The following is a 25,393-nucleotide window of genomic DNA, read 5'->3' as shown; positions in this document are numbered from 1 at the left end:
TTGTGAATCATCCACTATATTCCAGGTCTTCTGAAGCCATAAGATAATCTTTTTTTTAATAAGAAACAGACTGAAATTTAAGTCGTTATAATATTACCTAAATCTTTTGTATGAACCACTTATATGATTTATTTATTTGATTATAATCCTTTTTGAAGCCCAGTTACTCATTGTAATTGCATGGAAAATAGCAAACTGTTAAATTTTACTGTAAAGCTAGTAAAATCAGAGGAAAAACAGGTATACAACTTTGAAAACTATACATGAGGGTGAATAAATGATTATAGAGAATAAAAATAGATCTTTCTTTTTTTTCTGATATCAAAAGATTTTTTACATCAACCATTAATTCACCCACACCAGTTTCAGCATACATTACTTAATTTTTGAAGGAACAGCCTGTTTCTCGCTGGAATAAGAATGCAACACAAGACTTTTCCAGGGTTTTCATTTTAAATCCTGCACACAAAGGCTGCATCTGGAGCTGTGTGCTGCTGTAAGCATCACTACAACCATCTGGAGCTCTAACCTACTCTATTTAAAACATATTCACGCATAAACATGTGCAAGCACACATGCAGGGCTTTCAGGTGCAGAGCTTCCCCCCAAAACAACGGCACTGCGTAAGAAAAAGCATTCCAGATTAAAATGCATCATCACAGAGAAAAATTGTTATTGAGGGTAAGCAAATGATGAGAGAATTTTCTTTCTTTCTTTCTTTTTAACTATCTCTTTAATTTCGAGACACTATGGCGGCTTCTACATCACTCCACTAAACTGTTTACAATAAGTCCTTTACACAGAAGTGTTTCAGGTCAAGAGAAATCTTAAGTGGCCCTTCGAGAGATTATCTTGAGGGAGGACTAGCATTGTGTTGATGCACCGGGGTGGCCTTCCTCTCTCCCTCTTGCAAAAAGGCATCAGTACATGACTCAGCATCATAAGACATTGCCTGATTTTATATTGAATATTGCTTATTTATTCATAAAACAGTCTCTCGCCAAAGATGAGCTGCTTGTGATTTTACTACATATTAAAGCTGAGCACATTAATGATTATTAGCTTGTGCTGATGTAGACTTACTAGACCACAAAGTGAAATTGTATTATTTATAATATTCTTTGCCTTGATTTTTAGTTATGTGGTCTGTAGAAGTTCCACACTGATTTGCCATTTAGATATAATATCAAGCCAGTTATATTTCACTCAGATATTTTTGATATTATCTTTCAATACTAATTAATAATTATTCCATAGATAGAGCAGCAGAGCTCATCTCTGAGATGTCAAAACTCAAATTTCAGCTATCTGACATCAAGATCAGGTCAGATCATTCAAATAAAGTTGCCAGAAGCCCACTGATTGCTTATTTATCTACTTAAATGAAATTTTGCTCTTCTGAAGTCAACGTTTTCTGAGTCAGTATCTTGTTTTGGACAAGCAAACAAACAAACAAAAAAAAAAATCTAGAAATATGCTTTCAAAGCAAGTCAGCGAAATTACACATTTTAATATTAGCCGAGGTTGACTAAAGTGCTCCTATTCCTCCTCTAACTGCCTTTATTGCAGTGACAGCAGTTCTTATGGATGAATTCTTGGTATGTTCAGGTTCTACAGACCTAGAAAATGTAAGCAGACATGCATTCTCTCCACATATCCACAGACACACACATACACGCTGCCAAACCTCCTCTGATCCAGTACTTTATGATCTCTCTCATTTTCTCCTCCATCTCCCCAGGCCGTGGCAGAGCGCTATAATATAATACAGTGTACTGTACAGTAAGTAAAGCTTGTACCCAGAGGAACCCTATGGCGATGCCATGCCATCTGCGGACCTGGCACCAGCTGCCTCTGATGGCCAACCACCACGATAATTAACAAAGACACCTCGTCCATCACCCTTCTTCTACTCATCACCTTTTATTCAAAACTAAAGCACATCAGCAAGTCTTCTGGACAGAGAGTGAAAAACGTCTTTAATATCTCTTTCCTTTTTAAGCATTTGGCTCTTGGGACTTTGATAAGATCATTTCCTTGAGTTGATGAATGTAATGCAACCCCTATCTGGACACTGCAGAGTCAGTCAGGGCTCTTGGAGAGAGAGAGAAAAGTGAAAGAGAGAAGGTCTTGATTTCATTTTAATACGGCCTCTTCTAATTGGACATCAGGGTTGAGAAATTCATTGACTGTCACTGGCTGGTGTAATGAGAGAACAAAAGGTCAACAAGTGTTATATAGACACATGATTCACATGATTTCTCCCAAGCCTTGTGTTGACAAGAACGATCTAGCATTTATATTTAAAAAGTAATACAAAAAAATATATATATGAAGCACACCATGAAGAGTAACACACACAAAATGTTGATTTAAAACAACTTAAAACAATAAAACTTAATACAAATCTTTACAATTAAATAACTGAAATAAATATTTTAAACAACCACTTGAATTTATGCATAAGTGAACAAAACATGATCATTAAACTGATCTAAAGTATCTGTAAAGACAATTATGATGTTACAAAAGGGGTCTATTTAAAATAAATTCTGTTTTCATCAAAATACCTAAGAAAATGTATTACAGTTTACACAACAATATTAGGCAGTTTTAATGTTTAAAATGTACGGTGCCCGGGAGTTGACATGGTCGGTTCACTACGTGTCGTGGCCACAACATAACTAGTAGGAACGTGATAATACATTGTGGCCACGAGTTATTAAAGCTACAGGTTGTAGGACCTGCCACTAGAGGGCGCACTACCAAAACAATAACAATCATGTGCTTTGATGACGCTAACAAGGAGCGTGGAGTGATGGGATTTGTTGTCTTCTACCCAACCGCTGACGACCATCAATCAGACGGAAAGATAAATCATGGATTTAACGCGAGTTCAACGATTTGCGCGAGTAGATTACATACAAAGTCAATCGGCATCTCTTTCTAGTTGAAGTTTGTCTAGAAGCTACTTCCGCATTTGTCCTTGACACTGTTGTCATGTGGTTTCTATGTCAGTAAAGGCGATAACAAAGAGTAACTAACATCATTGACATGCAACTGCACTGCTCCGTGTCACTGTTTAGAATGGAAATTTTCTCATGATTTACAAGTAGTTGAAAACATCAGAGATATTGTTAGTAATCAGCTGGACAAAATATATAACACTAGCCTAGTGGTTTTTGGATATTTTACTTAAAATATCTTACAGATTGTACCTTTAATTCGTGGGAACATCATATTATGTCGTGGCCACAAGATCATTTTGTCGAGGTAATGACATCCTTATTAATGATGTGTCGTTCTCGAACGATTCGTTGATTTTGAACGATTCGTTCATTTTGAATGTGACTCGGGAAGAACGAGTCGTCTCAGGGGGGTGATTCGTTCAGTCGTGCATGCGCAATATTCTATAGGTTCTGTTCCGCAAGTAGTAATTCACCTGTGTCAGTCAATGCAGTCTTGAGCCGGAAAGAGAATTGATTAGTTCATAGTTCAGGTCTATCGGGTTTCTGACTCGTTCCTTAATCACGTGACAGCCCCATACGCTAAAACCCAGGGCTTAATTTGTGCCGGAACAAGCCGGATCCGGATCCGGTACCTACGAAATCTGATCCGGCACCTCATTTGGCAGACCCTCCTCCTCCTTTTCACGCCACTCGGGCCGGCCTCGAGAAAATTTTCACATCATAGTTCAGACACGGGTCAGGTCTGTTTTAGGCTTCTCCTTATTTTTATATATTATACATACATACATCCATTAGTGATGGAAAAATAATAATAATTGCCGCCCTGGTGGAAACAACATGAGACCGTGCTACCGCGACTGTCAAGAGCGACTCTACGGTGTTTCGTGTCCCACAGCAGTGCGTGCTGTGAGCAGCTGAACAGTTCTGCGTTCAAATACACGCAAATAAGCTTGCCGCAAAGCACTGGCAAAAGTAACGATCATAAATGTGACAGGGGGAAATAGTAAGGAGATATTTGAATTATTTACTAATAAACTAGTGTTTTCTGATTCTGTGTCGCAAGGATGAATTGCCGATCCTGACTCACCGTCTCCATAGACCCGCCTTTAAAGAGAAGTTCATCTTTATGGATTATGATTATGGTTATAATGAAACAGCTTTTGATTTTGATTTGTTTTATTTCGTAAAGTAGTCATTTAAAGCTTTCTATAGATATATTTATCATGTCTGTGAGGCATGTTTTCGCTGAGTGTCGTTTCCTTTTTGTTCTCCTGTTAAAGATGACATGGCAGAAAGCACATCATGTTGTTTTCCCCATTCTACAAAAGCACAACATTTGTTGATATTGTGACTGCACACAAATAAAAGCAGATCACAGCCACGAATGAACCTTAACCTTAACATTAACCTTAATAAAAACGAAACGAAATATAATCACTTGAAAATAAATATAAAACTGGACTATTTTAATGCTAGTATAAACTGTTTAAGGAGAAGGAGGAAAAAAAGACAGCCTCAGGCCGGTAATTCTGATGTCGGACACGGGCCGGGTTAAAGGGCCTAAATTTAAGACATGTGCAGGGCTCTATAGCAGAGAATAACAGTTGCCATACCCTAACCCTGTCAGATTTGCCGTGAAAAAACTATCCAGACTTCAAATATCTATTATTATCCATTATAATTATTTTAAATCAGATGGTTTTGCAAATATTTAACCCATGATAAGTACAGGGTTTCTGCAGGGTTTAATCAGTCAAATTTAAGACTTTTTAAGACCTTTTTATGACTATAGGGATTTGAATTATGACCTACACGAATTACGATAAATAACGTCAGTCATTAAAATTCCTTTCAAAAGTCTTTTTTTTATTATTGACTTTCATTGAAAGTAACAAGTTTTATTATTTAAGGAGTTATTCTATTATTTCTTTAGATTAAGTAACTGAAGCCTTCGCCTTCTTTTTCTTGAGTATCAAGAACACAGGAACACTTAACAATTTTAACATTGTAAAGAAACATTGTAAATTAACAATTATTTTATGGCATTACTTTCCAAAATAACAAGTTTTATTGGTGTTTGGTCACAGTATTCAACACCCACAGGCAGGGGACCCGGTGAAGGTTGTACCAGTGGACCCTGTTTGAAATTGTTTAATTTGTATGTTCGTTCATTTTTATTTATTTTTGCTATTTACACAATGTTTAAGTTTTTTTCAAGTTTGTAGGTGTCCAGGTATGAATAATTAAATGTAAAATAGCACTGGATAGTCTTCAATGTAAAAAATTAAATATACAATCAAACCAATATTTATTCAGACACCTTAAACATTTCTCACATTATTACAGTTTATTTGCTATTGCTTCTAAAATGGTTATAAAATATGACAAAAATTTAGAGTTAAACTGTGTCAGAACAAATTTCGCTCGATAATGTCATAACTTTGATAGATTGTACGTAATGGATTACAGTCAACCAAAACTACAGACAACTGTTATTATGACAATATTTACACAACTATCAATACTTTGTTGACCAATTACCAAGCAATGCTTCATTTTGTTCAGACTGTGGTGTGAAAAGGTTGCATTAGCAATTCAGAAAAAAACACATAAGCAATGCATGGTGCTTTATAAGGTGCTGAATAATTTTTGGTCCCAATTTTATATATAGATAGATAAAACATTTATATCTATCTATTTCACTAGTAGTTCACTGTATGAAGATTCTTTGGGTATAATATGTCACAGTTTGCTTAAACTCACTTACATAAATGTATTAGTGTCCTGTACCTACTAGTAAAACCTGTATATCAAAAATTATATCTGGAGTCTGGATAATTTTTGGTTTGACTGTGCATAAATTCTTAAAAACTACAAAGTAATGCAGTCAAGAGCATTGAGTGATTTTTCTTTCATTTTCTTGGATTAACATTACAGCAGCTAGTAGCTAAAATAGGTCACGTTAAGAGACGATGAATGCATCTTTTTCCTCAATTGTTTACTTTCACTTAAGAAATAACTGACAAATAACTGGAAAAAAAAGTTTTTAGAGCATACTTTCCAAGGCGGGTATTTTGACATATTTTGTATCTATTTGTCGGCACAAGAGCAAAAAGAAGCCAATTCAGTGTACAAGCGTTTTGAGACTCCTTTCTCTGCGTGAGCCCTGAACACTAGAACACCACGGTACTGAATTGGGCTCTTGCACATCCTTTTCTTTTGTTCAAAACTGCGATTAGTATGTGTTCGTTCATGTGCAGGAGGGACTGTCCGTGATACGCGGCTCTCTCTCCGCACCGAACACAGCGCGCGAGTAACCAGCTAACGTACTCAGTTCAGCTTTTCCGCATCTTGTTTTTGGATGCTTGATACCGATTGTTAGCGACGGGCTTTAGCCAGCTACTAAACGCACCGTCTTCGAGCCATAGATCGTTAAAGGTACATTTCCCCATTGTGATAGCCAGGATGATTTCAATTAAGCTAAGCAGTGACTCAGTATGATACAGTATGTTCGGAGTTCGCGCGGGTTTCTGTGAAAGTCCCTCTGACAAGTCTGTATGCTGCCGCATGGACCTTGTAGTTCTGGAACGCTGTGATACCAGTGTGATACCACCCAGATTCCTCATACAGAACTACAACAGGCGAAACAAATGAATGCCATTGCCGCTGCGAGAGCATTTTGATGGAAAAACAAATTAATGGACTAGCATATCAATTTAAGACGTGGCTAAATGTTTTTCATGACCTTGTATGGAAAATCCGGACGTTTTTATGACTTTTTATGGCCTTAAATTCTTATTGTTAAATTTATAACTTTTTATGGCCCCGCTGAAACCCTGTAAGTATTAAAAAAGAGTTTGTCAGTAAAATCTACGTAACACTGATCCTCAAGCTCTCAGCTAAAACCTCGTCACTTCACCACGCCTCCACTCAGATTGACGCGCCGCGCGCAGCCTGCAGGAGACAGATCTCCACTTAAAGGGTAGACAAATAACTTTTTGACTGTCATATTCTGTGTATTTGGTTGCATAAACTCAACGAACTACAAAAAATAACTCTTACATAATACTCGCAAGGCGGCTTTATATGCACAATTTTTGTGCAGCACAAATATGATGTGACTGTGAAGGCACATAATACAACCTTTGGAGCCCGCGAGTATTGCTTAAAATACTTAAAGTAGTGCAAATTATATATTTTTTGTGACAATGCAACAATGACCCGATTAGTCAAGTTACAGTTCTGTCGGCTGTCCCGAAATGCGAGAAACAATCTTGTATGGCAGCAAGCAGCAGGTCACTAAATTGAAGACAAGATACGCTGATGAGAAGCTGGTTTCGAATGACCGATTTAATCTTATAGTTTGTGTGGATTTATTGAAAAAATGCAGGATTTCCCTTATTATGAACTTGAAAGCTTCGATGATTATTAAACTATTCGATATAGCTACACACACTCCCCCACCTAAATTTAGGACCTGACTAAATATAACTCTATTATACAGAGATTTGTCAAATAAAATTCCACTACTTTTTCTAAACTATTTTTTAGGCCTGGAATTTGCTGTTTTAAAATTGCATGGCGTTTCCAGGTTATACGTGGCGTCACAGACCCTAAAAGCATCTGATGCACGCTCTTAATCACTTAAACTGGTCCACCAATGTGATTGCGCGAATGCTCCGTTACCTCTCCCTTCTGTAATCACATGCCTTCTTCTTCTTCTTCTTTTATGGGATTTTACGGCAGCCGGCATCCAATAAGTTGCATTGCTGCCATCTATGGATCTATTATATCATTCCACTATATCCTTTTATACAGTCCAGAGTCTATTAAAAATTTAAAAAGACAGAGTTTTCCTTTCTTGCTTACCCCTACGTGTAAAATACTTTTCAGAGATATTTCTTCCAAACCAATTACTCGCAATTCTCTGTATAGATCTTGTCTTTGTTGGTCATATTTTCTACAAAAAAACACCACATGTTCCACGGTCTCAGATTCCAAACATGAACACAAGCCACTGTGATGTGAGTCGTAATCACATGTCGGATCCGTTACCCCGTTTTGTTCAGGGACCTCGCAATTTAAAAATGAAGCACTGGCTAAACCAATGCAGTCTGAGCCGGAAACAGAATTGATTAGTTCATCTTTCGGGTCTATCGGGTTTTTGACTCGTTCCTTAATCAGTGACATACCCATACGCTAAAACCAATGCAGTATTGAGCCGGAAAGAGAATTGATTAGTTTATCTTTTGGGTCTTCGGGTTGTTCGTTCTTTTGTCACGTGACGTGACAACATTGGCTAGAGTAATTAGTTAATTTACAACCTTCCTTACAAATGGGTGCATAGTACTTATTATTATGTTTTATTATAATTATTGGTTTTGCTTTAAATTTTGTCCATATGATGGCGAAATCACTTTGATGAAGAGATTTTTTTCTGTTCGTTTTTTTATTTTTTACAGCGGATTCTAATCTTCAAAAATGACCTTGTTGTATGATTTATGTCTTTTGAGTTCACCCTTCAGATTAGACTATGCACTCACCTAAAGGATTATTAGGAACACCTTTTCAATTTCTCATTAATGCAATTATCTAATCAACCAATCACATGGCAGTTCTCAATGCATTTAGGGCTGTGGTCCTGGTGAAGACAATCTCCTGAACTCCAAACTGAATGTCAGAATGGGAATGAAAGGTGATTTAAGCAATTTTGAGCATGGCATGGTTGTTGGTGCCAGACGGGCCAGTCTGAATATTTCACAATCTGCTCAGTTACTGGAATTTTCACGCACAACCATTTCTAGGGAATACAAAGAATGGTGTGAAAAGGGAAAAACATCCAGTATGCTGCAGTCCTGTGGGCGAAAATGCCTTGTTGATGCTAGAGGTCAGAGGAGAATGGACCGACTGATTCAAGCTGATAGAAGAGCAACTTTGACTGAAATAATCAATCGTTACAACCGAGGTATGCAGCAAAGCATTTGTGAAGCCACAGCACGCACAAGCTTGAGGCGGATTGGCTACAACAGCAGAAGACCCCACCGGGTACCACGCATCTCCACTACAAATAAGAAAAAGAGGCTACAATTTGCACGAGCTCACCAAAATTGGACAGTTGAAGAGTGGAAGAATGTTGTCTGGTCTGATGAGTCTCCATTTCTGTTGAGACATTCAGATGGTAGAGTCAGAATTTGGCGTAAACAGAATGAGAACATGGATCCATCATGCCTTGTTATCACTGTACAGGCTGGTAGTGGTGGTGTAATGGTGTGGGGATGTTTTCTTGGCAGACTTTAGGCCCCTTAGTGCCAATTGGGCATAGTTTAAATGCCACGGCCTACCTGAGCATTGTTTCTGACCATGTCCATCCCTTTATGACCACCATGTACCCATCCTCTGATGGCTACTTCCAGCAGGATAATGCACCATGTCACAAAGCTTGAATCATTTCAAATTGGTTTCTTGAACATGACAATGAGTTCACTGTACTAAAATGGGCCAGTCACCAGATCTCAACCCAATAGAGCATCTTTGGGATGTGGTGGAATGGGAGCTTCGTGCCCTGGATGTGAATCCCACAAATCTCCACCAACTGAAAGATGCTATCCTATCAATATGGGCCAACATTTCTAAAGAATGCTTTCAGTCCACCTTGTTGAATCAATGCCACGTAGAATTAAGGCAGTTCTGAAGGCGAAAGGGGGTCAAACACGGTATTAGTATGGTGTTCCTAATAATCCTTTAGGTGAGTGTAGAACTGTAGTGTTACTTGTTTAGGATTCAAAATGTTATTTGCTTTTAACGTCATTATGTCCTTTTTGAGCAATCTTCTTGTACATATATTAGACCAAAATGTCAAGTTTGCCTAGGAAAAGCAATTATTATACCAGCAAACTCAAGATTGGATTAAAAATGAACAATCTAGGCTATAAATACTTTGTATTGTAGGCTTGGATTATTAATATAGCCTAGTGTTTATTTACTGATAGACAGTCAAAAAGACAAATTCATCAATATTTTATTTCTAACAGGATTTTATTTATTTATAAAATAATAACACACCACAGATCCTGAAGAAACAGTAACAAAAACACAGTGACAGAAATATCAAAAATAGCGTATGGGGCTGTCACATGATTGTGAGCGTAAGAGACTTCTTTTAATATTACTGAATCCAAACTTATGCAATTTGGCTTTTCAAGGAAATCTATCTGGTTTGAATATGCTTTGAATTATTTATTTTATTTTACTTGAAACGTGATAAGAATACAGATTGAAATGAAAATGTGTCGAAACATGAGCTTGATAAAAGCTCAAGAGCTGGGTTTGTGAATAATTCAAAAATAAATAGCATATCCAAACAGCTTCACTCTGTTTGCATTAGTATTATTGTCCAAGCTATCTCTGATAATACAGCTTGAAATGTGCTAAAATTACATAGTGTTGATTTCATTCCACAGTGATTTCACAAGCTCACAGTTTCAGCGCTTATATATGGCACTGCCTAGAATGAACTGTGGTGCTGATATAAATCACAACACATTAAACAAACGCACACACTCTTCCCACCATACACTACTGAAGAGCATGTTAGTCTAATGAATACTGTTTGGGGAGTAGATGATGTAAACTAATAGCTATATGATACTGTATACATTACTACTCATATTTTCCATCTTCCATTTTATGACAGGGTATGCAAGGTTAAAAAGTAACCAACAGCTAGTGTAGGTGTGTGCTGAAAAGAGTTTCTCTGTATCTTGCATAACTGCACTACCAAAAAAAGTTTCAGCCGAATGTAGGCATAACCCACTTTGAAATGCTGTCCTGTCCTCTTGGAAATGCACCGCTTAGACATGGTATTATGAATAAGGATGGCAAATAAACTATTCATCTTCTTGCTGTTCAGACACAATTAGGTAATTGTACTTGTCATGTGTATTTCTTGATTTTTGTTTATCATTTAAACAATACAAAAGGTTTTTGCCTATATTTCCTTGCAAGCTAGATCTCATAATATCTCTTTGCTCAGCCGTTTCATGGTTTGATATCTTCCTCTTTCAGTTTAGCTTCAGACGTAACATATTGTATGGTCTCTTGGACCTGTCAAGCCTAACTTATGACACCTTGCTGAGCCAAGACTCGGTGTGCTTGCTAGAGACGACTCAGCAGGCTTTGTAAAAGAGTGCTGCAGAAGTTGCTGTGGCTGGCTGAAGTTGAACAATACAGATGGAAGGCCTGGCCTTGTCAGAACAAACCCAGTTTAGAAGGCACTTTATTTCACACAAAACACACACACACACACACACAACAGCATCATTCAGATTTGCAGATTGCACAGTAGGGTATTCTACTGTCCCCCACCCCCCACCCCCAATGTCATGTGATTGTTGAAAACACAAGGCCATGTAGGCACCTTACAGCAAGCAGTTTTTTGCATCTAAAATCAATTGTATTATGGATCAAGGATTGTACTGTGACAATACATCACCAGATGAGAAATTACCATTAAATATATTGCACATGACATCTAAAGTCATCCAAAGTAGGAGAAATTTCAAGACATACAAACCATGACAACAGCTCGCAATCTCACGTCTCTTTTTTATAAGAAAGCACAATTGACAAAAGCTGGATGAAACGCAAAACTCCTTCTGCATCCTACATGCATTTTAACCCTCAGAGGCCCTAAACACTGTATGTAACTATAAAATGCATTTTATGTAGGCATTTATATAAGGTCTCTATATATTTCCAGCTCACCCTCATCATCATGACTGCAGGAGGACAAACAAAGGAAGGTGACTGTGGGAAGGAACTCAAACAAATGGAAATTTTGCAGTGGTGGTCTGTGAAATTTTCAATTTTCTCTCTTTCACGCCTTAATGCTTCCCCCAGAGGGCCTGAAGTGTTTGCCACATTTGTGACATTCAAGCTAAACCTCAAATCGACCACAGTGTGAGACTACCAGAGACATCAAGGGCCATGATCACCAGGCATCTCCCCCATCCAGATCAAGCAGATGTGCATGAGTATTAACCAATATTCTTCCAGTGAGCAAACACAGCTGGCATCTGTGATCCTTTTTTATGTTATCCCCTGTTATATACAACTAAACTAACAGTGTTTATGTCAAATGGCATTATGGAAATAATTGGTCTATAATCACATAGGGTTTGTAATTTAAAGACTGAAAATACAATAAAAGATTGTATTGACTACACAGAGCCATAATAAAATTATACTCATTAGACTATGATTTAGAAGCCATATCATGATTTTGTTTGCTTCGTGTTTAATATTCCCATAAGCTTCAATTTTGAAGCTGTTGTGTATCAAAACAAGCTAACACATTTCTACAAAGACTACAAATACTACAATTAAATTAGTTCATGTGCATTACAAATCTAACATTTGTTGTAGTTTTTATATAAAACACAATGGTTAGGGGGAATAGGGAGAAAGAGTAGTGTTAAAAACAGTTCGCGTGTTAATTCTGCCGCTCTCAAATATTCACAACGTGACATTAAATGAACTAGGATTATTATGACACTGGCTCAGGAGCAATGAAGGCCAAGCTGGTCGTTAAGCACAAACAGCGGCTTGATTGATTGTTTTCAGTGTTGTCTTTATAAAACACATTCACTTTCCTGCTGTGGAATTAGTCTTACATTAAAAACCACTGAGTAGCTTCTAACACCTTGACCTTATCGGCAACATCTCTAAGTGGCTTTAGCCTCATGCAAACTCCCGCGAGCCGTTCAGCCCAATGGCAGCGTCTGTTTCCTCGGTCTCACCTGTCAGGCTGTCGTAGCATTCGATCTCGGTGCTCTCCACCGCTCGCTGCTGCTCTTCTGTCAGCTTGGCCGCGGCTTGGTTCAGGAGGTTCACCTCGGATCCGGTGGTCCCATCGACGACATGGATCCCTTTCAACTGCAGCAGCGCCCTGTGATATTTCCCAATTGCTTCACGGATTTTTTTCTCCTTGTAGCACCGGTGACCCTCCAGTTTGAAGTCGATCGCTTTCTGTATTTTCGCCTCCATCTCCATCTCCACGCCGCCGACGCGATACCCTCCACCTCCGCCGCCGACGTCCCCACCCGCTGCCGCCGCCAGACTCCGGCCCCCAGCCTCCGGATAGCTTTTTAAGCTCTTGATCGAGTGCTGCTTCGCTTCCATCTCACTCAGGAAGCCATGCTGTTCCAACACGGATGCCTGTGTTCTCTTTAAGGGCTGGAGCAGCGTGCTGTGCATAAAGGATGCGAGCCAAACGGGAGCCGAAAAACACAAGCGCGAACGGATACTAGGGGATCTAAATTCAACACTTAAGATTCCCGATTATTAAAACGCGTTAACAGAGACTAACAACATTAACAAATAGGTGATCGGGGTTGTCTCTCGGTGACCAGCACGCATTTGCACAGAGGTGATGCTGGAGCAAGGTTTCTTGCCGCCGGCGAAAGCAGCTTCAGCACCACAGACAGCGCCAGCGAGCACTAACGCGAGGCATTATGGGAAGAAATTAATCGTGAGACGATGCTGCTGGTGGATCACGACATTAAAGAGGAGCGATAAATCTTCAAACGCAGTAAAGCCAAATATGAATAAAAAATGCAAAGGCTGGTCATCTTTACGTCATTACGCAATTGTGCAACACTGTGTGGAATCCCTTTTGGGAAATTCAGCCTATCTGGTAGATGTGTTTTGGAACATCGTAGCAGGTCTAAGATGGCAATTAGCTGGTTGATCAGCTAATGGGTAAAAAAAAAAATAAATAAAATAAAAACCTTACCCCCTTTGAGATGATATGACCAACTGGTAGCCGATTTTATTTATTTATTTTTTTGCTGGTTCACAAAGGTCTGCTAGTTCAAATCAGCTGAGACCAGGACAGGACAAAAAGGCAAATGTGAAATGTGTCCTTAAATTAGCTTCCATATCAAAGTGGAAATAATCTCCCTGGGAGCTTGAATGATTAATTTTCCCAGAGCTAAAACTGAAAAAATTTATTTGCTTAAAACGGACTCACCCACAGGCCATCTAAGATGTAGATAATTTTTTCTTCATCGGAACAGATTTGGAAAAATTTAGCATTACATTACTTGCTCACCAATGAATGAATCCACTGTAGTGAATGGGTGCCATCAGAATGAGTGTCAAAACATAAGACATAAACATCACAAAATTACACAAATAATCCACACGACTCCAGTCCATCAATTAACGTCTAGTTAAAAGCTGCATTGTGTATTTTCTGCAAATGTTATTTTTTGGGGGTGAACTATTCCTGGAAGTCTGCTGAAGCTAAAGCGTTTAATGCACCCTCATCTACTAGAGCGTGCATTAAAGGCAGCTCAAATCAGTTTCAAATAAAAACTAAAATCACTTCATTATCTCTCAATAGGGACCTTCTTTATCAAACTAATTATGCAGTAAAAATCTAAATTGTAAGAGAGCAGGATATTAACGCTGGTGGTTTATACAAATGATTGCAGAGCCTCCTTCATCAACTTGCTAGTGTTCTGCTACACAAATGAAAAAAGGACCATCTCTTTAAAACCTCTTTATGTAGAGAGGGAAGTGCAGATAAGTTTGCATTTTTCAATGTAAAACTCATAGGGTTGTAATTATAACTATAAACGTGATAAAACATAACTACAATATTCTCCAAAAGCCAGTTGTTATACGTTAACAACAATGCATTTCATATACAATTTTATAAAGTTCATAAAAGAAACAATTCAAGATTTTTCTGTTTTATCTTTTCATATTCAATCTAGTCCCAAGACAAATAATCTTAATCAATATTTAATAAACTTAACCAGTTAAAATGTTTTATCTTTCTTTATATTTCTTAAACATAGCAATGAAAAACATTCTGCATTTGAGATGCTTCAAATTAAAATGCTTATAAAAAGAAACATGAAACACGACAGAAGACATGTTTTGGTGAACTGTAGTGAATAGTATAAAGGTGTTAAAACGTATAGAATACACGAGGGTCCACCTCCACGTGTGTTGCTTAGCAACAGTATCACCAATGCTATATTTGCCCTGTTAGTCCAAGTAACACAGATTAACAACACAGATTTCCATTGGAAATTTGAGAGCAGGGACTTTAACACATGGATTGTGATTGCAATTTTGTCTTTAAGCAAGGTAACAGCTGTGGTTATAAAGGGGCGGTCACACAACACTTTTCAATTTCATTCACATGCATGTGAATGCGGGAGACCTGAAGTGCAAGCTCATGCAAATAATTTTTGCATTTTGGATGTTCAAAAGTCAAATTTTTTGGTAAACTCAGACCTGCAAATTCCTATTGTGAAGACGTCACCAACTGAAGAAATGATATGACCTCTTAGTCTTCGCTGAATAAAAACAACACAAACTTTAAAGCTGAAGGTTTACACAGTTGCAGTAAAAGGGAGTAGATTGTATGTTTTTATTTTTATTTTTTTTCATTATAAATATATGTTAAATGTTATTTTTATGTGAGGTTAAGGTGTATTAATGGTAATGCTCATGTGTGCAGTTTGAAGCCATTAAAATGCTTTTTCTTTATTATAAAGATCCTTAAAGTGAAAGGGATAGGTCACCCAAAAATTAAGAGTCCCCATTTATGCGCCCTTTTGTCCAAAACTGTGACTTTTTTTTCTGCAGAACAAAACATATTTTGAAGAATTGACAACCAAATCATTTCGGTTACTTTCATTTAATCAAAAAACAAACAAACAACAAACTTTATTTTGTTTTCTACAGAAGAAAGAAAATCATACATATTTGGAATGACATGAGGGTGATTGTATGATGACAGAATTTTTCAGTTTTGGGTGAACTATCCCTTTAAAAACTGGGGGGTAAGAGGTTCATTGAACATGTGCTTACTTCACTGAGGAATCAGTAAGCTGAGGTGTTTGTGGTAAACATATCAAATGCTTTCACCAACGTCTCTTGGCTACTGTAATGGGAAAATCTTTTAACATTTTTTGACATTGAGCATTTGATGCTGGGCGCCATGCATTAAAAAACATTATTACAACCCCCTTTAATCTGGAAAACTGTTTCACTCACAGGGGCACAGGAGAGAAGCTATAAAATTAGGAAAGCAGGATAGAGAATGATTCCTATTACCAAACATAAGGAGAAAAGGTATGTCCACACTGACATTTTAAACATATTGCAGCTGTCCATTTTTCCCCTAATATCATCAACTTATTACACTCCATGAGGTACAGCATATCGTCTTCCCAATCCATCAAGGGTGGTCCTAGAGTTTCTCCACTCACTCAAATGGAAATTCAGGTGGGTTTTAATTTATAAAAGGGGCAAGCTGAATACAAAAAAGTGGTGCCCTTTCAGTTTTTTGAGCATTAGGTTTTCCGGGCACCCAGTCTCTTGAATACACTGACTGCCCCAGCATCCATCTGAGCCCCGTGAGTGTCACCTGTGCTACTACTGACCTTAGAGCTGGCCAGAGCAAAGCTGCCCTGGGCTTTGCTTCTGCTACTCGTAACGCGACTGTCCTGGGTGTCTGCAGGCTGACTGACTAGTGGGGTCGAGGAGGTAGGGTTGACTGATGGGACCTTGCCTAATCTCTGCAGTACACCCAATTTGGGTGTCCCCTCCTGGTTGGAGAAGGAAGTAGAGGAGGAGATTGGTGGTGTGCCTTCAGATGAGGGGAATTTGTACTTTGCACCTAGTCGACGCAGAGTGAAGGGTTTTGATTTGGAGGTTACAGTCTCTTTGTTAGAAGTGGGCAGGGGTCGTTTGAGGACACCGGCATACTGCAGCACTGAGCCCTCACCGTCGCTGTCATGGTCCTCGAAGGCTTCTGTAACAACATCAGTCTTTTCTCCACCCTCTACATCTTCCTCCGCTTTACCCAGTCGGCTAAACACACCTGTTGGCTGCTACATGAAAAAAAAGCCAGGAAGGCAGTGATGTGAAAAATCAGGATTAGGAATCATGAACAAAGAATAATATTTCTTACAGCATTTATTCATTTTGGCATATGTTAATTTCTACATATACTAATCCATTTATAACATTTAAAGTGGTATAAATAAACTAAATAAGATAATGCATTATCAACAAACAAGAGTTGACAATAGTACATGTAGGAATTAACATTAACCTAGATAAATCAATGATCTAAAAAAAACAGTTAAACTTAATGTACTAACTGATATTATCGAAATGAATGTTACTGTTGTGTTACAGAGTCATTAAACAATACTGTGTGTAATAAAGAGTAAACAGTTCTTAATGTCTGGGTTTTTGCTTACTTGTTTATCTGATGGACAAAATCAATACAATAGTTTCTCACCTTATTGGCTAAGGTGGTGTCTGCCTTAGACTCTGCTCCAAGTCTATCAAACACTGAAGTACGCTTTAAAACCTTAGCTGTGGCAAAGAAAGTTTGTTTTAACAAACTAGTTCAAATTACAGCAATATAATATATGCTTGAAGACTCAATAAATATATTATCTTAGGGCACCTTTTTTGGCCTGCTGTGCCAGGATGCGCCGAGTGCGAGCTGTTGTGCCTTTTGGCATGTTAATGACATATTTCCCCTCTATTTCTCTTGTGACTTTCCGGCGCTTCACTTGCAACCCATTTTCATCTGCTTGCTTGCTGGGCACTGTAAGAAGGTGAAAAAAGAGAAAGTTTTAAAACCTATTATGCAAAATCCACTTTTACATGGTGTTTGGGCATAAATGTGTGTTGGCAGTGTGTGAACACAACCACCCTACAATGATAAAAATCCACATACTCCTTATTCATTAATTTCAATGTGATAGACATGATAATCAAAACCAAACAGATGTTTTTTTGCCGAGTATTTGAGGTACGAGCTGTAAAGGCACAGTCCTATTCTGGAAAAGGGGTCGGGGAGAAGCAGCTCATTTGCATTTAAAGGTACATGTATGAAAACAGCATGATTCTGCTTCCACTCAAAATAGGCATTTTCTAAATAATATAATAAATGATCTGTTGGATGTTTTGAGCCGAAACTTCACACTTTCTGAGGACACATCAGATCTTGTAAAAAGGGGCATAATAGGTGCCCTTTAAATCATTCTGTTCCATTTAAAGAGATAGTTAATCCAAACATGTATTCTACCGTTCAAAAGTTCAGTAAATACTTCTACATTCTATGTGTTAAGTATTTACTGTTTTTATTTCAAATAATTACTGTTCGGTTCCTTTCTATCCATCAAAGAGCCCTGAAAAAACATGTATCACATCTTTCATAAAAATATTGATGATAATAATAATAATAAGAAATGTTTATTGAGCACCAAATAGGCATATTACAATGATCATGTGACACTGGAGTAATGGCTGCTGGAGCTTTGCCATCACAGGAATTAAATACATTTTCAAATATATTAAAATACAAAACAGTTATTTTAAGGTTAATAATATTTCAATATTGCAGTCTTTACTGTATTGTATTTTAAAAATCTTACCAACCCCAAAATTTTGAACAACAGTATGACTAGCATTTGCATTTAGTAAAAAAACATGACATCACTACTTGTTAACCTAATCACATGTACCTGTTTTAGCACTGGCGTTGGAGACTGTTACTGAAATCCGGTTGTCTGGGTGCCGGGCAGGCGTATTTGGTGGGGAGTCCCGGCTCAAAGCATTGGCGATCATGCGTGTGGCAGCTGTCAGGGGAACATGAACATTATCAAAGCTACAGCTTCAGCACACTCAGACAAAGATAAATCACTCCCTGTATCAGCAACCAGTACAAGAACTGCAGGGAAACTCTCAATTAAGGACACATGGTACAAAATTTATATATGCTAAACAACTTAATACTCAAGATACTTACGAGTGTTAGCAGTACGTCTCAGTTCAGCCTGTACACTAGTCTGTCCAGATGAAATGGCCTCAGTTGTCATTTTACACATACCCTGCATTAAGATGATAAAAGATCATTTCACATTTCAAATAATGAAGCATGCCAATGCATGGGTGTGCATGAAAGACAAAACCTCTAATGATCAACAAATGCTGATACCAGTATCTACAGATGAGGGGTCTGTTCTTCGTATGTGGATTACTCAATTACTCAATTAGTGGGATTTTATTGTTGATGATTTGACATTATCCAGGATTGTTAGGTTCTTCAAAGCTCATCCCAGAGTTGCTGTCATAGCAACAGGTCTGTTAGCTCAAAGCTGTTTGGGAGCAAGCTTATTTCACATAAACAGGACTAGATTGTGTCCTTTTAAGTGAAGATGATACTGCAAGTCTGTCACCTTTATTTATATAGCGCTTTAAACAAAATACATTGCGTCAAAGCAACTGAACAACATTCATTAGGAAAACAGTGTCAATAATGCAAAAATGATAGTTAAAGGCAGTTCATCATTGAATTCAGTTATGTCATCTTTGTTCAGTTAAATAGTGTCTGTGCATTTATTCGCAATCAAGTCAACGATATCGCTGTAGATGAAGTCCCAACCACTGCTCATTTCTTACAAGTGTACCTTTTTAAATCAGGAAATTTTATTTTAAAAGATACATTTTACATTATTTTGAAAATAATTCAAATGGTGTGTATCTATAATAATAATAGACAACCAGTTTTACTTATTGAGAGACTTTTTGTGAAGGAATAATTCTCATAATTGTATTGCCGTCATGCACACATTACGTACAGTTTGACTGAGCCATGCATTCATTTGAGTGGTGAGCTTTAATTCAGATGGCTTTGATGCATCACAGGAGATGCAGAATCACTTCTCAAATATCAAAAATTGTTTATGATGCATCATTAAACACAGTCAGTTATGTCTTAATATATCATTATGGATAAAGAAACTTTAATGAATGCTGCCACGTATAACAAATACGCTTCAAAATTAAATGAACTGATGCTCTTTCTTTAAATGAATTCAATTAGAATTACATTTTCTTAAAGAGAAAAAATGTATCTTTGCTATTTCTGTAAACTATATAGGGAGCCCTATTACTTACACATTACTATAGGATACAATTAACAACATAGCGAAGAAAACTATTGAATTTAACTAATTTAGTTTTATATTATATAATATTATATTAATTAACATAATATAATATAATAAATATGAAAGTGTTCACTGTGAAGTATTGCCGTTAATAATGTATTTATCTGTCTGTGTTGTTATTATTATTGGTGTTCATCGGGCTGTAATTGTATGGATTTAGTGTTGTAGTGTATCGAAAGAGAGACAGGGTATGCCATAGGATGTAAGACAATTTCTGGATGAAATTCAAACAATAAAAGTGAATTAAAAAGAATAATCGAGTTAGATTATCTGCAAACATGTAAATTTAACAGAAAATACAAATTGTGATAAAATAGGAAAAATCATGTTTAGTCCAATCTGTGGTTGAAATATAATCCTTCTTAATTATTTAAATAATTAATATACTATAAATGAACATTTGCACTCACCTGTCTATACACATGCTTTGCATGTTTGAGAATGGCTATGATGTCCCCGATAACTGTGATTCCTAAATCCATCATTATTTCCTTACTGAGGTCCATGAGCATGCTTTTCTGAATCCTGAAAAGTGAAAAGTCGTTGATACTTTTACAGCATCCAGTTGTGCTGTACAGGAGTAAGCTTTTGTTCAGAATGTTGTTTGTTCACATTTCAGAGAAGGCCAGATTTTGACTGTTCAAAATGGTGAGAAAACATCCAGCAAGTACAGCACACATAAGCAATCCGAGATCGATTCAGTACTGAACAAGCTCATGTCTATTTGAACAGGTTCACTATAGTGGCTTCATTTACATGGACACCTTTTGTTTAATTTGGAATTTAATCCTTCTGATTGATGAATCCAAACATGTCTGAGTTAACTTACAATTGCGACCCGATGGGAATTCTGATCACTGTCTGAGGCAGAAATGTATTGTACGTGGTCCTAATAGCTGCAGTAACAATTGCTATGAGAAGAACACGTTATGATTATGAAAATACCAGAGACCGCTTGAACTTAGATAAATCATATATGGTTATAATCATGTATTTATTTGGTCCCTCTGTTGCTTTGGCTGAACAGATAACAGTACAAGTGAGACGGGATAGCGGTCAAACCTCCTCAGAATACATGCATCATTGAAAATTAATATTAATGTTCATTGTTTCTAAAGCAAATTGACAGAAACATACAAGGGTTTGGCAGTATTTTTCTGTAGTATTATATATCGCATATGGACTTAAAGCCCTAATGGAGTTGTTTTGTGCACTCTTGTCATCATAAATAGAGTATGTGTGTTCTCTTTTTATATGAAATTATGATAAATAGTTTGATTTAGCATGCTCACACAAATTAATAATTAATTAATAATTAATTTGTGTGAAATAAATGTTTTAATCGTAAATCAAATAAAATATCTATGTTGAAGTTTTAAGTCTTTATGTAAGGAACAAACATCAATTTCTGTTAAGTTCATTTTACAACACAGTTTTCATTCATTTTCCCCTTGCTAGTGAAATGCGGAGGTTGTGTGACGTTAACTTCAAAGAAGTATGTCTGTTTTTTTTACAGCAGCACTGGCCCGACAGTGGAAAAGTGGCTTATGATTTGTTTTTACCTGTTATCAACAAATGACACCGCATAGTTGACAGCCAGTCCAGCAGGGATCCCAGCATCTTTGAAGAACTGGATCCATTCTGAGGTAGCTAAAGCAGCAAAGAAAACGGTGATTATATGCACTCTGATAAATATCATACATTTTGATAAGAAAAAATTGACAAATTAAAGCTGTCAGCAATGTTACACACATCAGGGTTTCCCATACATTCATTAATTTGTGGCGGCCCGCCACAATATCAACGCTGACCGCCACGGATTGATTCAGATTTTTAAACTATTTAATATGGGTACAATTGTATTTTATTGTAGAGCTGCGCGCTGCTTGCTCCCTCCCTCTCACAAACTGACAACGGAGGCACGCACGACTAGCCCCTCCTCTTCGAACACGATCTGAATCAAAACATGAGCATGTGTTAGTTAGAGGACGGATTGTTTCCGGTGCTTAATGCTTATTCCCCCAGCGAAGATTCCAGAATCAATCCGGAGTTGAATGGTTAGTAATGAACACTGTTGCTCAACATAACTCTGAGAAGTTAGTCTATGTTAAGCGCTGTTGCGTTTCCATTACAGATTCGCGCAAAACTTTTTTTTTTTCTCTAAATATCGATAAACAACTATTGCGAAATGACGGCGTTTCCATTAACCGATGTTATGCGACTAAAACGTCATTTTTTTCCTCTCGCGATCAGTCATTCCAAAAATCATGGCAACGGACGTTGGTAGGTTTATATATATCACAGCCACCAGACTAGACATTATATTATTATTATCTCCAGGTTCAGGTTGGTGTGTGTTGGTTTTTGTCCACCTCAATCTCCAGGTTTGTGTCTGTGTGTGTCCACCTCCAGGCCCATTTGGTGTGTGTGTGAGCCTGTGTGTGTCTGAGTCTGTGTCTTTTTGAATGTTTGAGTGTGTGAGCCTGTGTTTGAGTGTGTCAGTATGTGTGTGTGTGTGTGTGTGTGTGAGCAAAATTTGCAACAAGAAGTCTGTGGAGCAGTCATAGCATAGAAAGTGTAGCAATGGCATAGCAATAGCAATGTCTTTAAAGGGATAGTTCACCCAAAAATGAAAATTCTATCATCGTTTACTCACCCTCAAGTTGTACCAAACCTGTGAACCTGTGTTGATTCTGTCATTCTTCCAAATATCTTCCTTTGTGTTCAGCACAACAAAGAAACTAATACAGGTTTGGAACAACTTGAGGGTGAGTAAACGATGATAGAATCTATCCCTTTAAGGTATCTGACACTAAGTGTTGGCAATGGAAATGTGTACTTGTCACTAAAAAATATATGGTATATTTATGATATATATATGATATATTTAACTTTCCATTTAGGATTAATTGGTTTAACATGCAGTGTTCCGTACTTCAGTCTTAGTGCAGTCTAGTGCACACTAGAGAAAACAATATTATTAACAGTACATTTCTGAGAAAACACTAACCACCTTAAATGTTTTGCTGATCTAAGTTGATCTCAGAGACTGGTCAAGTTCCGCAGATCAGCAAACTGGCCTCACAGCTTAAATCAGTCAACAGACCAACCTGACCAGACTTGTTTAGTGCAGCAAACTTTCTGCCACAATCATATTAGAGACTGCTAACGTTATAGAAACAGGTGCACACACAGTAAGACTTTTACTAAATTATACGATATAAAAAATATTTCCCTTTAATCGCTAATATGATATATGAAAGCACGTCTGTGTGATATAAATAGCATATCAACAACAATGTTTTGTTATAACGAGACCTTGCGTGGCCTGTTTTCATTGAACCACGCCTCAGTATTGCGCTTTATCTCTTCGTGAATAACATATCTTAACCTCCACACGACATTCTCCTCTGAATTTCCCACCACAGGCTGCTAAATGTTGATTTAAGCGTCTTTGCAAACCTCTACAGTGACCATATTCCATACATAATGGTCATTTTTGTCTCTTACCTGCTGTTACGGTCGCCATCTTCCCAGGGAAAAAGCGACGCGTTGCGGAAATATTGTGACGTCACATCCCCTCCGTCATCGGAACAACTTGACTGTTCCGATTGAACCGAGTAATCACTGGCTCCAAAACATGTCTTATTCAACGTCCTGTTTGCTCCGGTGGGTCAGTTTGTGTGTAAATACGTGGAATTAAACAATTTGACGTTTGTTATTAAACGGAATTATCAATGACACCCTCGGTCACCTTTTATTATATGGAAAACTGATGTATACAAGTGAATGGTGACATTATGCTTTTTCTTACGGACTTATAACAACATAGATAAATTAGATTGTAATGTAGGGTAGACAAATTATGATAATATTGTCTTTTTTTCCTTTTTTTGGTGAAAATGTTTTAATTTAAGGTCTAGCTAATTGTATAATGCAACATGCTATTTTTATTTTATCCAATAGAGGGCGGCAAAATCTTATTAATATCACGGTCGCCGTGATTTTGTCAAGTAAGTCATGTTCCTGGATCAAGATTTGAGGATCCTGGATCAACATTACTGCCCAAAAATATAGACTAAACCCAATCCCTTCCCATAAACCGAACCATGCCCATAATTGATTCCTAAAATCAGTGTGAAATGATAGCTGATTAACAAGTGTGTAGAAGTACCTAACCCTGATCATAGCCTAAAACAGATATTTCCTGAAAAGTTATCCCTCAGTTCTGATTAGTTAATTGAAATGCTGTTCCGGGATCGACAAGGAAGTTGATCCAGGAACATGTTGTACTTTGTGAAATCAGGGTCACCTTAATTTCATGTCCCCTGATGGCGTGTCACAGGATTTCAGTCTTTTAGACAAATATGATCATGCTTGTACGAGGTATGATACACACCCGGGTCTGATCAACCTGTGGTGGGCCTGCCTGGGTTGAGGGTGTCTTGCAAAAATCACAATGAGGCTAGGCTACACAAATGATGATGTGTTGCACTGGTGGAAACACCGAAGGACATTGACAACATCACCTCAACAAAAGGCATCTTTCATCCAGGCTAAAGTTCGCACAGAAACTGGGAACTGATGGACATCGGATAAGGTGTTACACTGGCAACATCCATGAAAGATAATATACAGCATAACATATCATCAAAACATCAAGGATCCCCACCCAATGACTGCAGCGATGAATTGTACCATCTTCATCTATCCATTTTACCATACTAGTCCTTTTTCTTATGGATCCCCAGTCACACATAAAGCAATTGTAAATTCACGACTGATTATTAGGTATTGAGGCAAGAACCACAGACATCGATTATTAGGCCTTGATCCTGGATTCTTGCTGAACCAAAATCAGAGCGAAGGAGAAAATGTTCTATGGTGCGGCTAAACAGTGCTGAATATTGGGATCATAACACCTAGTCCTGTCATGCAAACTATCACACAGGCTATATATATATATATATATATATATATATAGTAGAAAAAGTAAAAATCGATGAAATAATTATGCATATATATATATATATAATTATTTATTTTCATCAGTTTCATTTTTACTTTTTCTACTGAGATTTCTAAAAAGAAAAAAGTGGGAAAAATAAAAAGATCCAGGTAATTTTCTGCCAGGACAACACAATGCAATGTATCCAAAAATATAAATGCAGAAAATTCCTTCATATTAACAAGGTACACTGGGCTAAATTTCTTACAGACTTTACAGATGAACGTTTTTTTTTGTAAACAAACAGATAGTAACGCTTTGTGTATATGTTTATTTTGTAGACATTTCCTTTACAAGAAAAATTGGACGTCATACAAAGATATAAGATAGGACAGTACACCAAGATTTCACAGTTTATGTAA

The 25,393-nt window shown here is 37.4% G+C and overlaps 2 protein-coding genes across 2 annotated transcripts in view; both read right to left on the bottom strand.

Annotated features, from left to right (window-relative positions):
• LOC132155652 (tetratricopeptide repeat protein 9A-like) overlaps nt 1-13,500 on the bottom strand; it is a 35,144-nt gene extending 21,644 nt beyond the window's left edge. The window contains exon 1 of the mRNA XM_059564378.1: nt 12,767-13,500. Within this exon, the coding sequence (XP_059420361.1) occupies nt 12,767-13,223 (457 nt within the window). The 5' untranslated portion in view covers nt 13,224-13,500. The remainder of the gene's footprint in view (nt 1-12,766) is intronic.
• Nucleotides 13,501-16,004: 2,504 nt separating this feature from the next.
• LOC132156035 (uncharacterized protein C19orf47 homolog) lies at nt 16,005-23,612 on the bottom strand. The gene is made up of 8 exons (XM_059564854.1): nt 23,534-23,612; nt 21,586-21,673; nt 20,434-20,548; nt 18,820-18,901; nt 18,536-18,649; nt 17,470-17,613; nt 17,299-17,375; nt 16,005-16,882 (listed from the first exon to the last, which is right to left on the bottom strand). The coding sequence occupies exons 1-8, from the start codon at nt 23,550-23,552 to the stop codon at nt 16,343-16,345; spliced, it is 1,179 nt and encodes a 392-aa protein (XP_059420837.1). The 5' UTR covers nt 23,553-23,612; the 3' UTR covers nt 16,005-16,342.
• Nucleotides 23,613-25,393: the final 1,781 nt, after the last annotated feature.

Source organism: Carassius carassius, chromosome 13 (assembly GCF_963082965.1).
Source record: "Carassius carassius chromosome 13, fCarCar2.1, whole genome shotgun sequence".
NCBI classification, from domain to species: domain Eukaryota; kingdom Metazoa; phylum Chordata; class Actinopteri; order Cypriniformes; family Cyprinidae; genus Carassius; species Carassius carassius.
The sequence above is the reverse complement of the archived record's forward strand: the minus strand, read 5'-3'. Positions and strand labels throughout refer to the sequence as shown.

Bases quoted from the DNA above. Each gene is read 5' to 3' on its own strand.
- LOC132156035 (XM_059564854.1), bottom strand. The intron at 20,549-21,585 runs GTAAAAACAAAT...TTCACTTTTCAG, and splicing joins GTGTCATTTGTTGATAACAG to GATTCAGAAAAGCATGCTCA. The intron at 17,376-17,469 runs GTGCCCTAAGAT...TCTTTGCCACAG, and splicing joins GGCACAGCAGGCCAAAAAAG to CTAAGGTTTTAAAGCGTACT.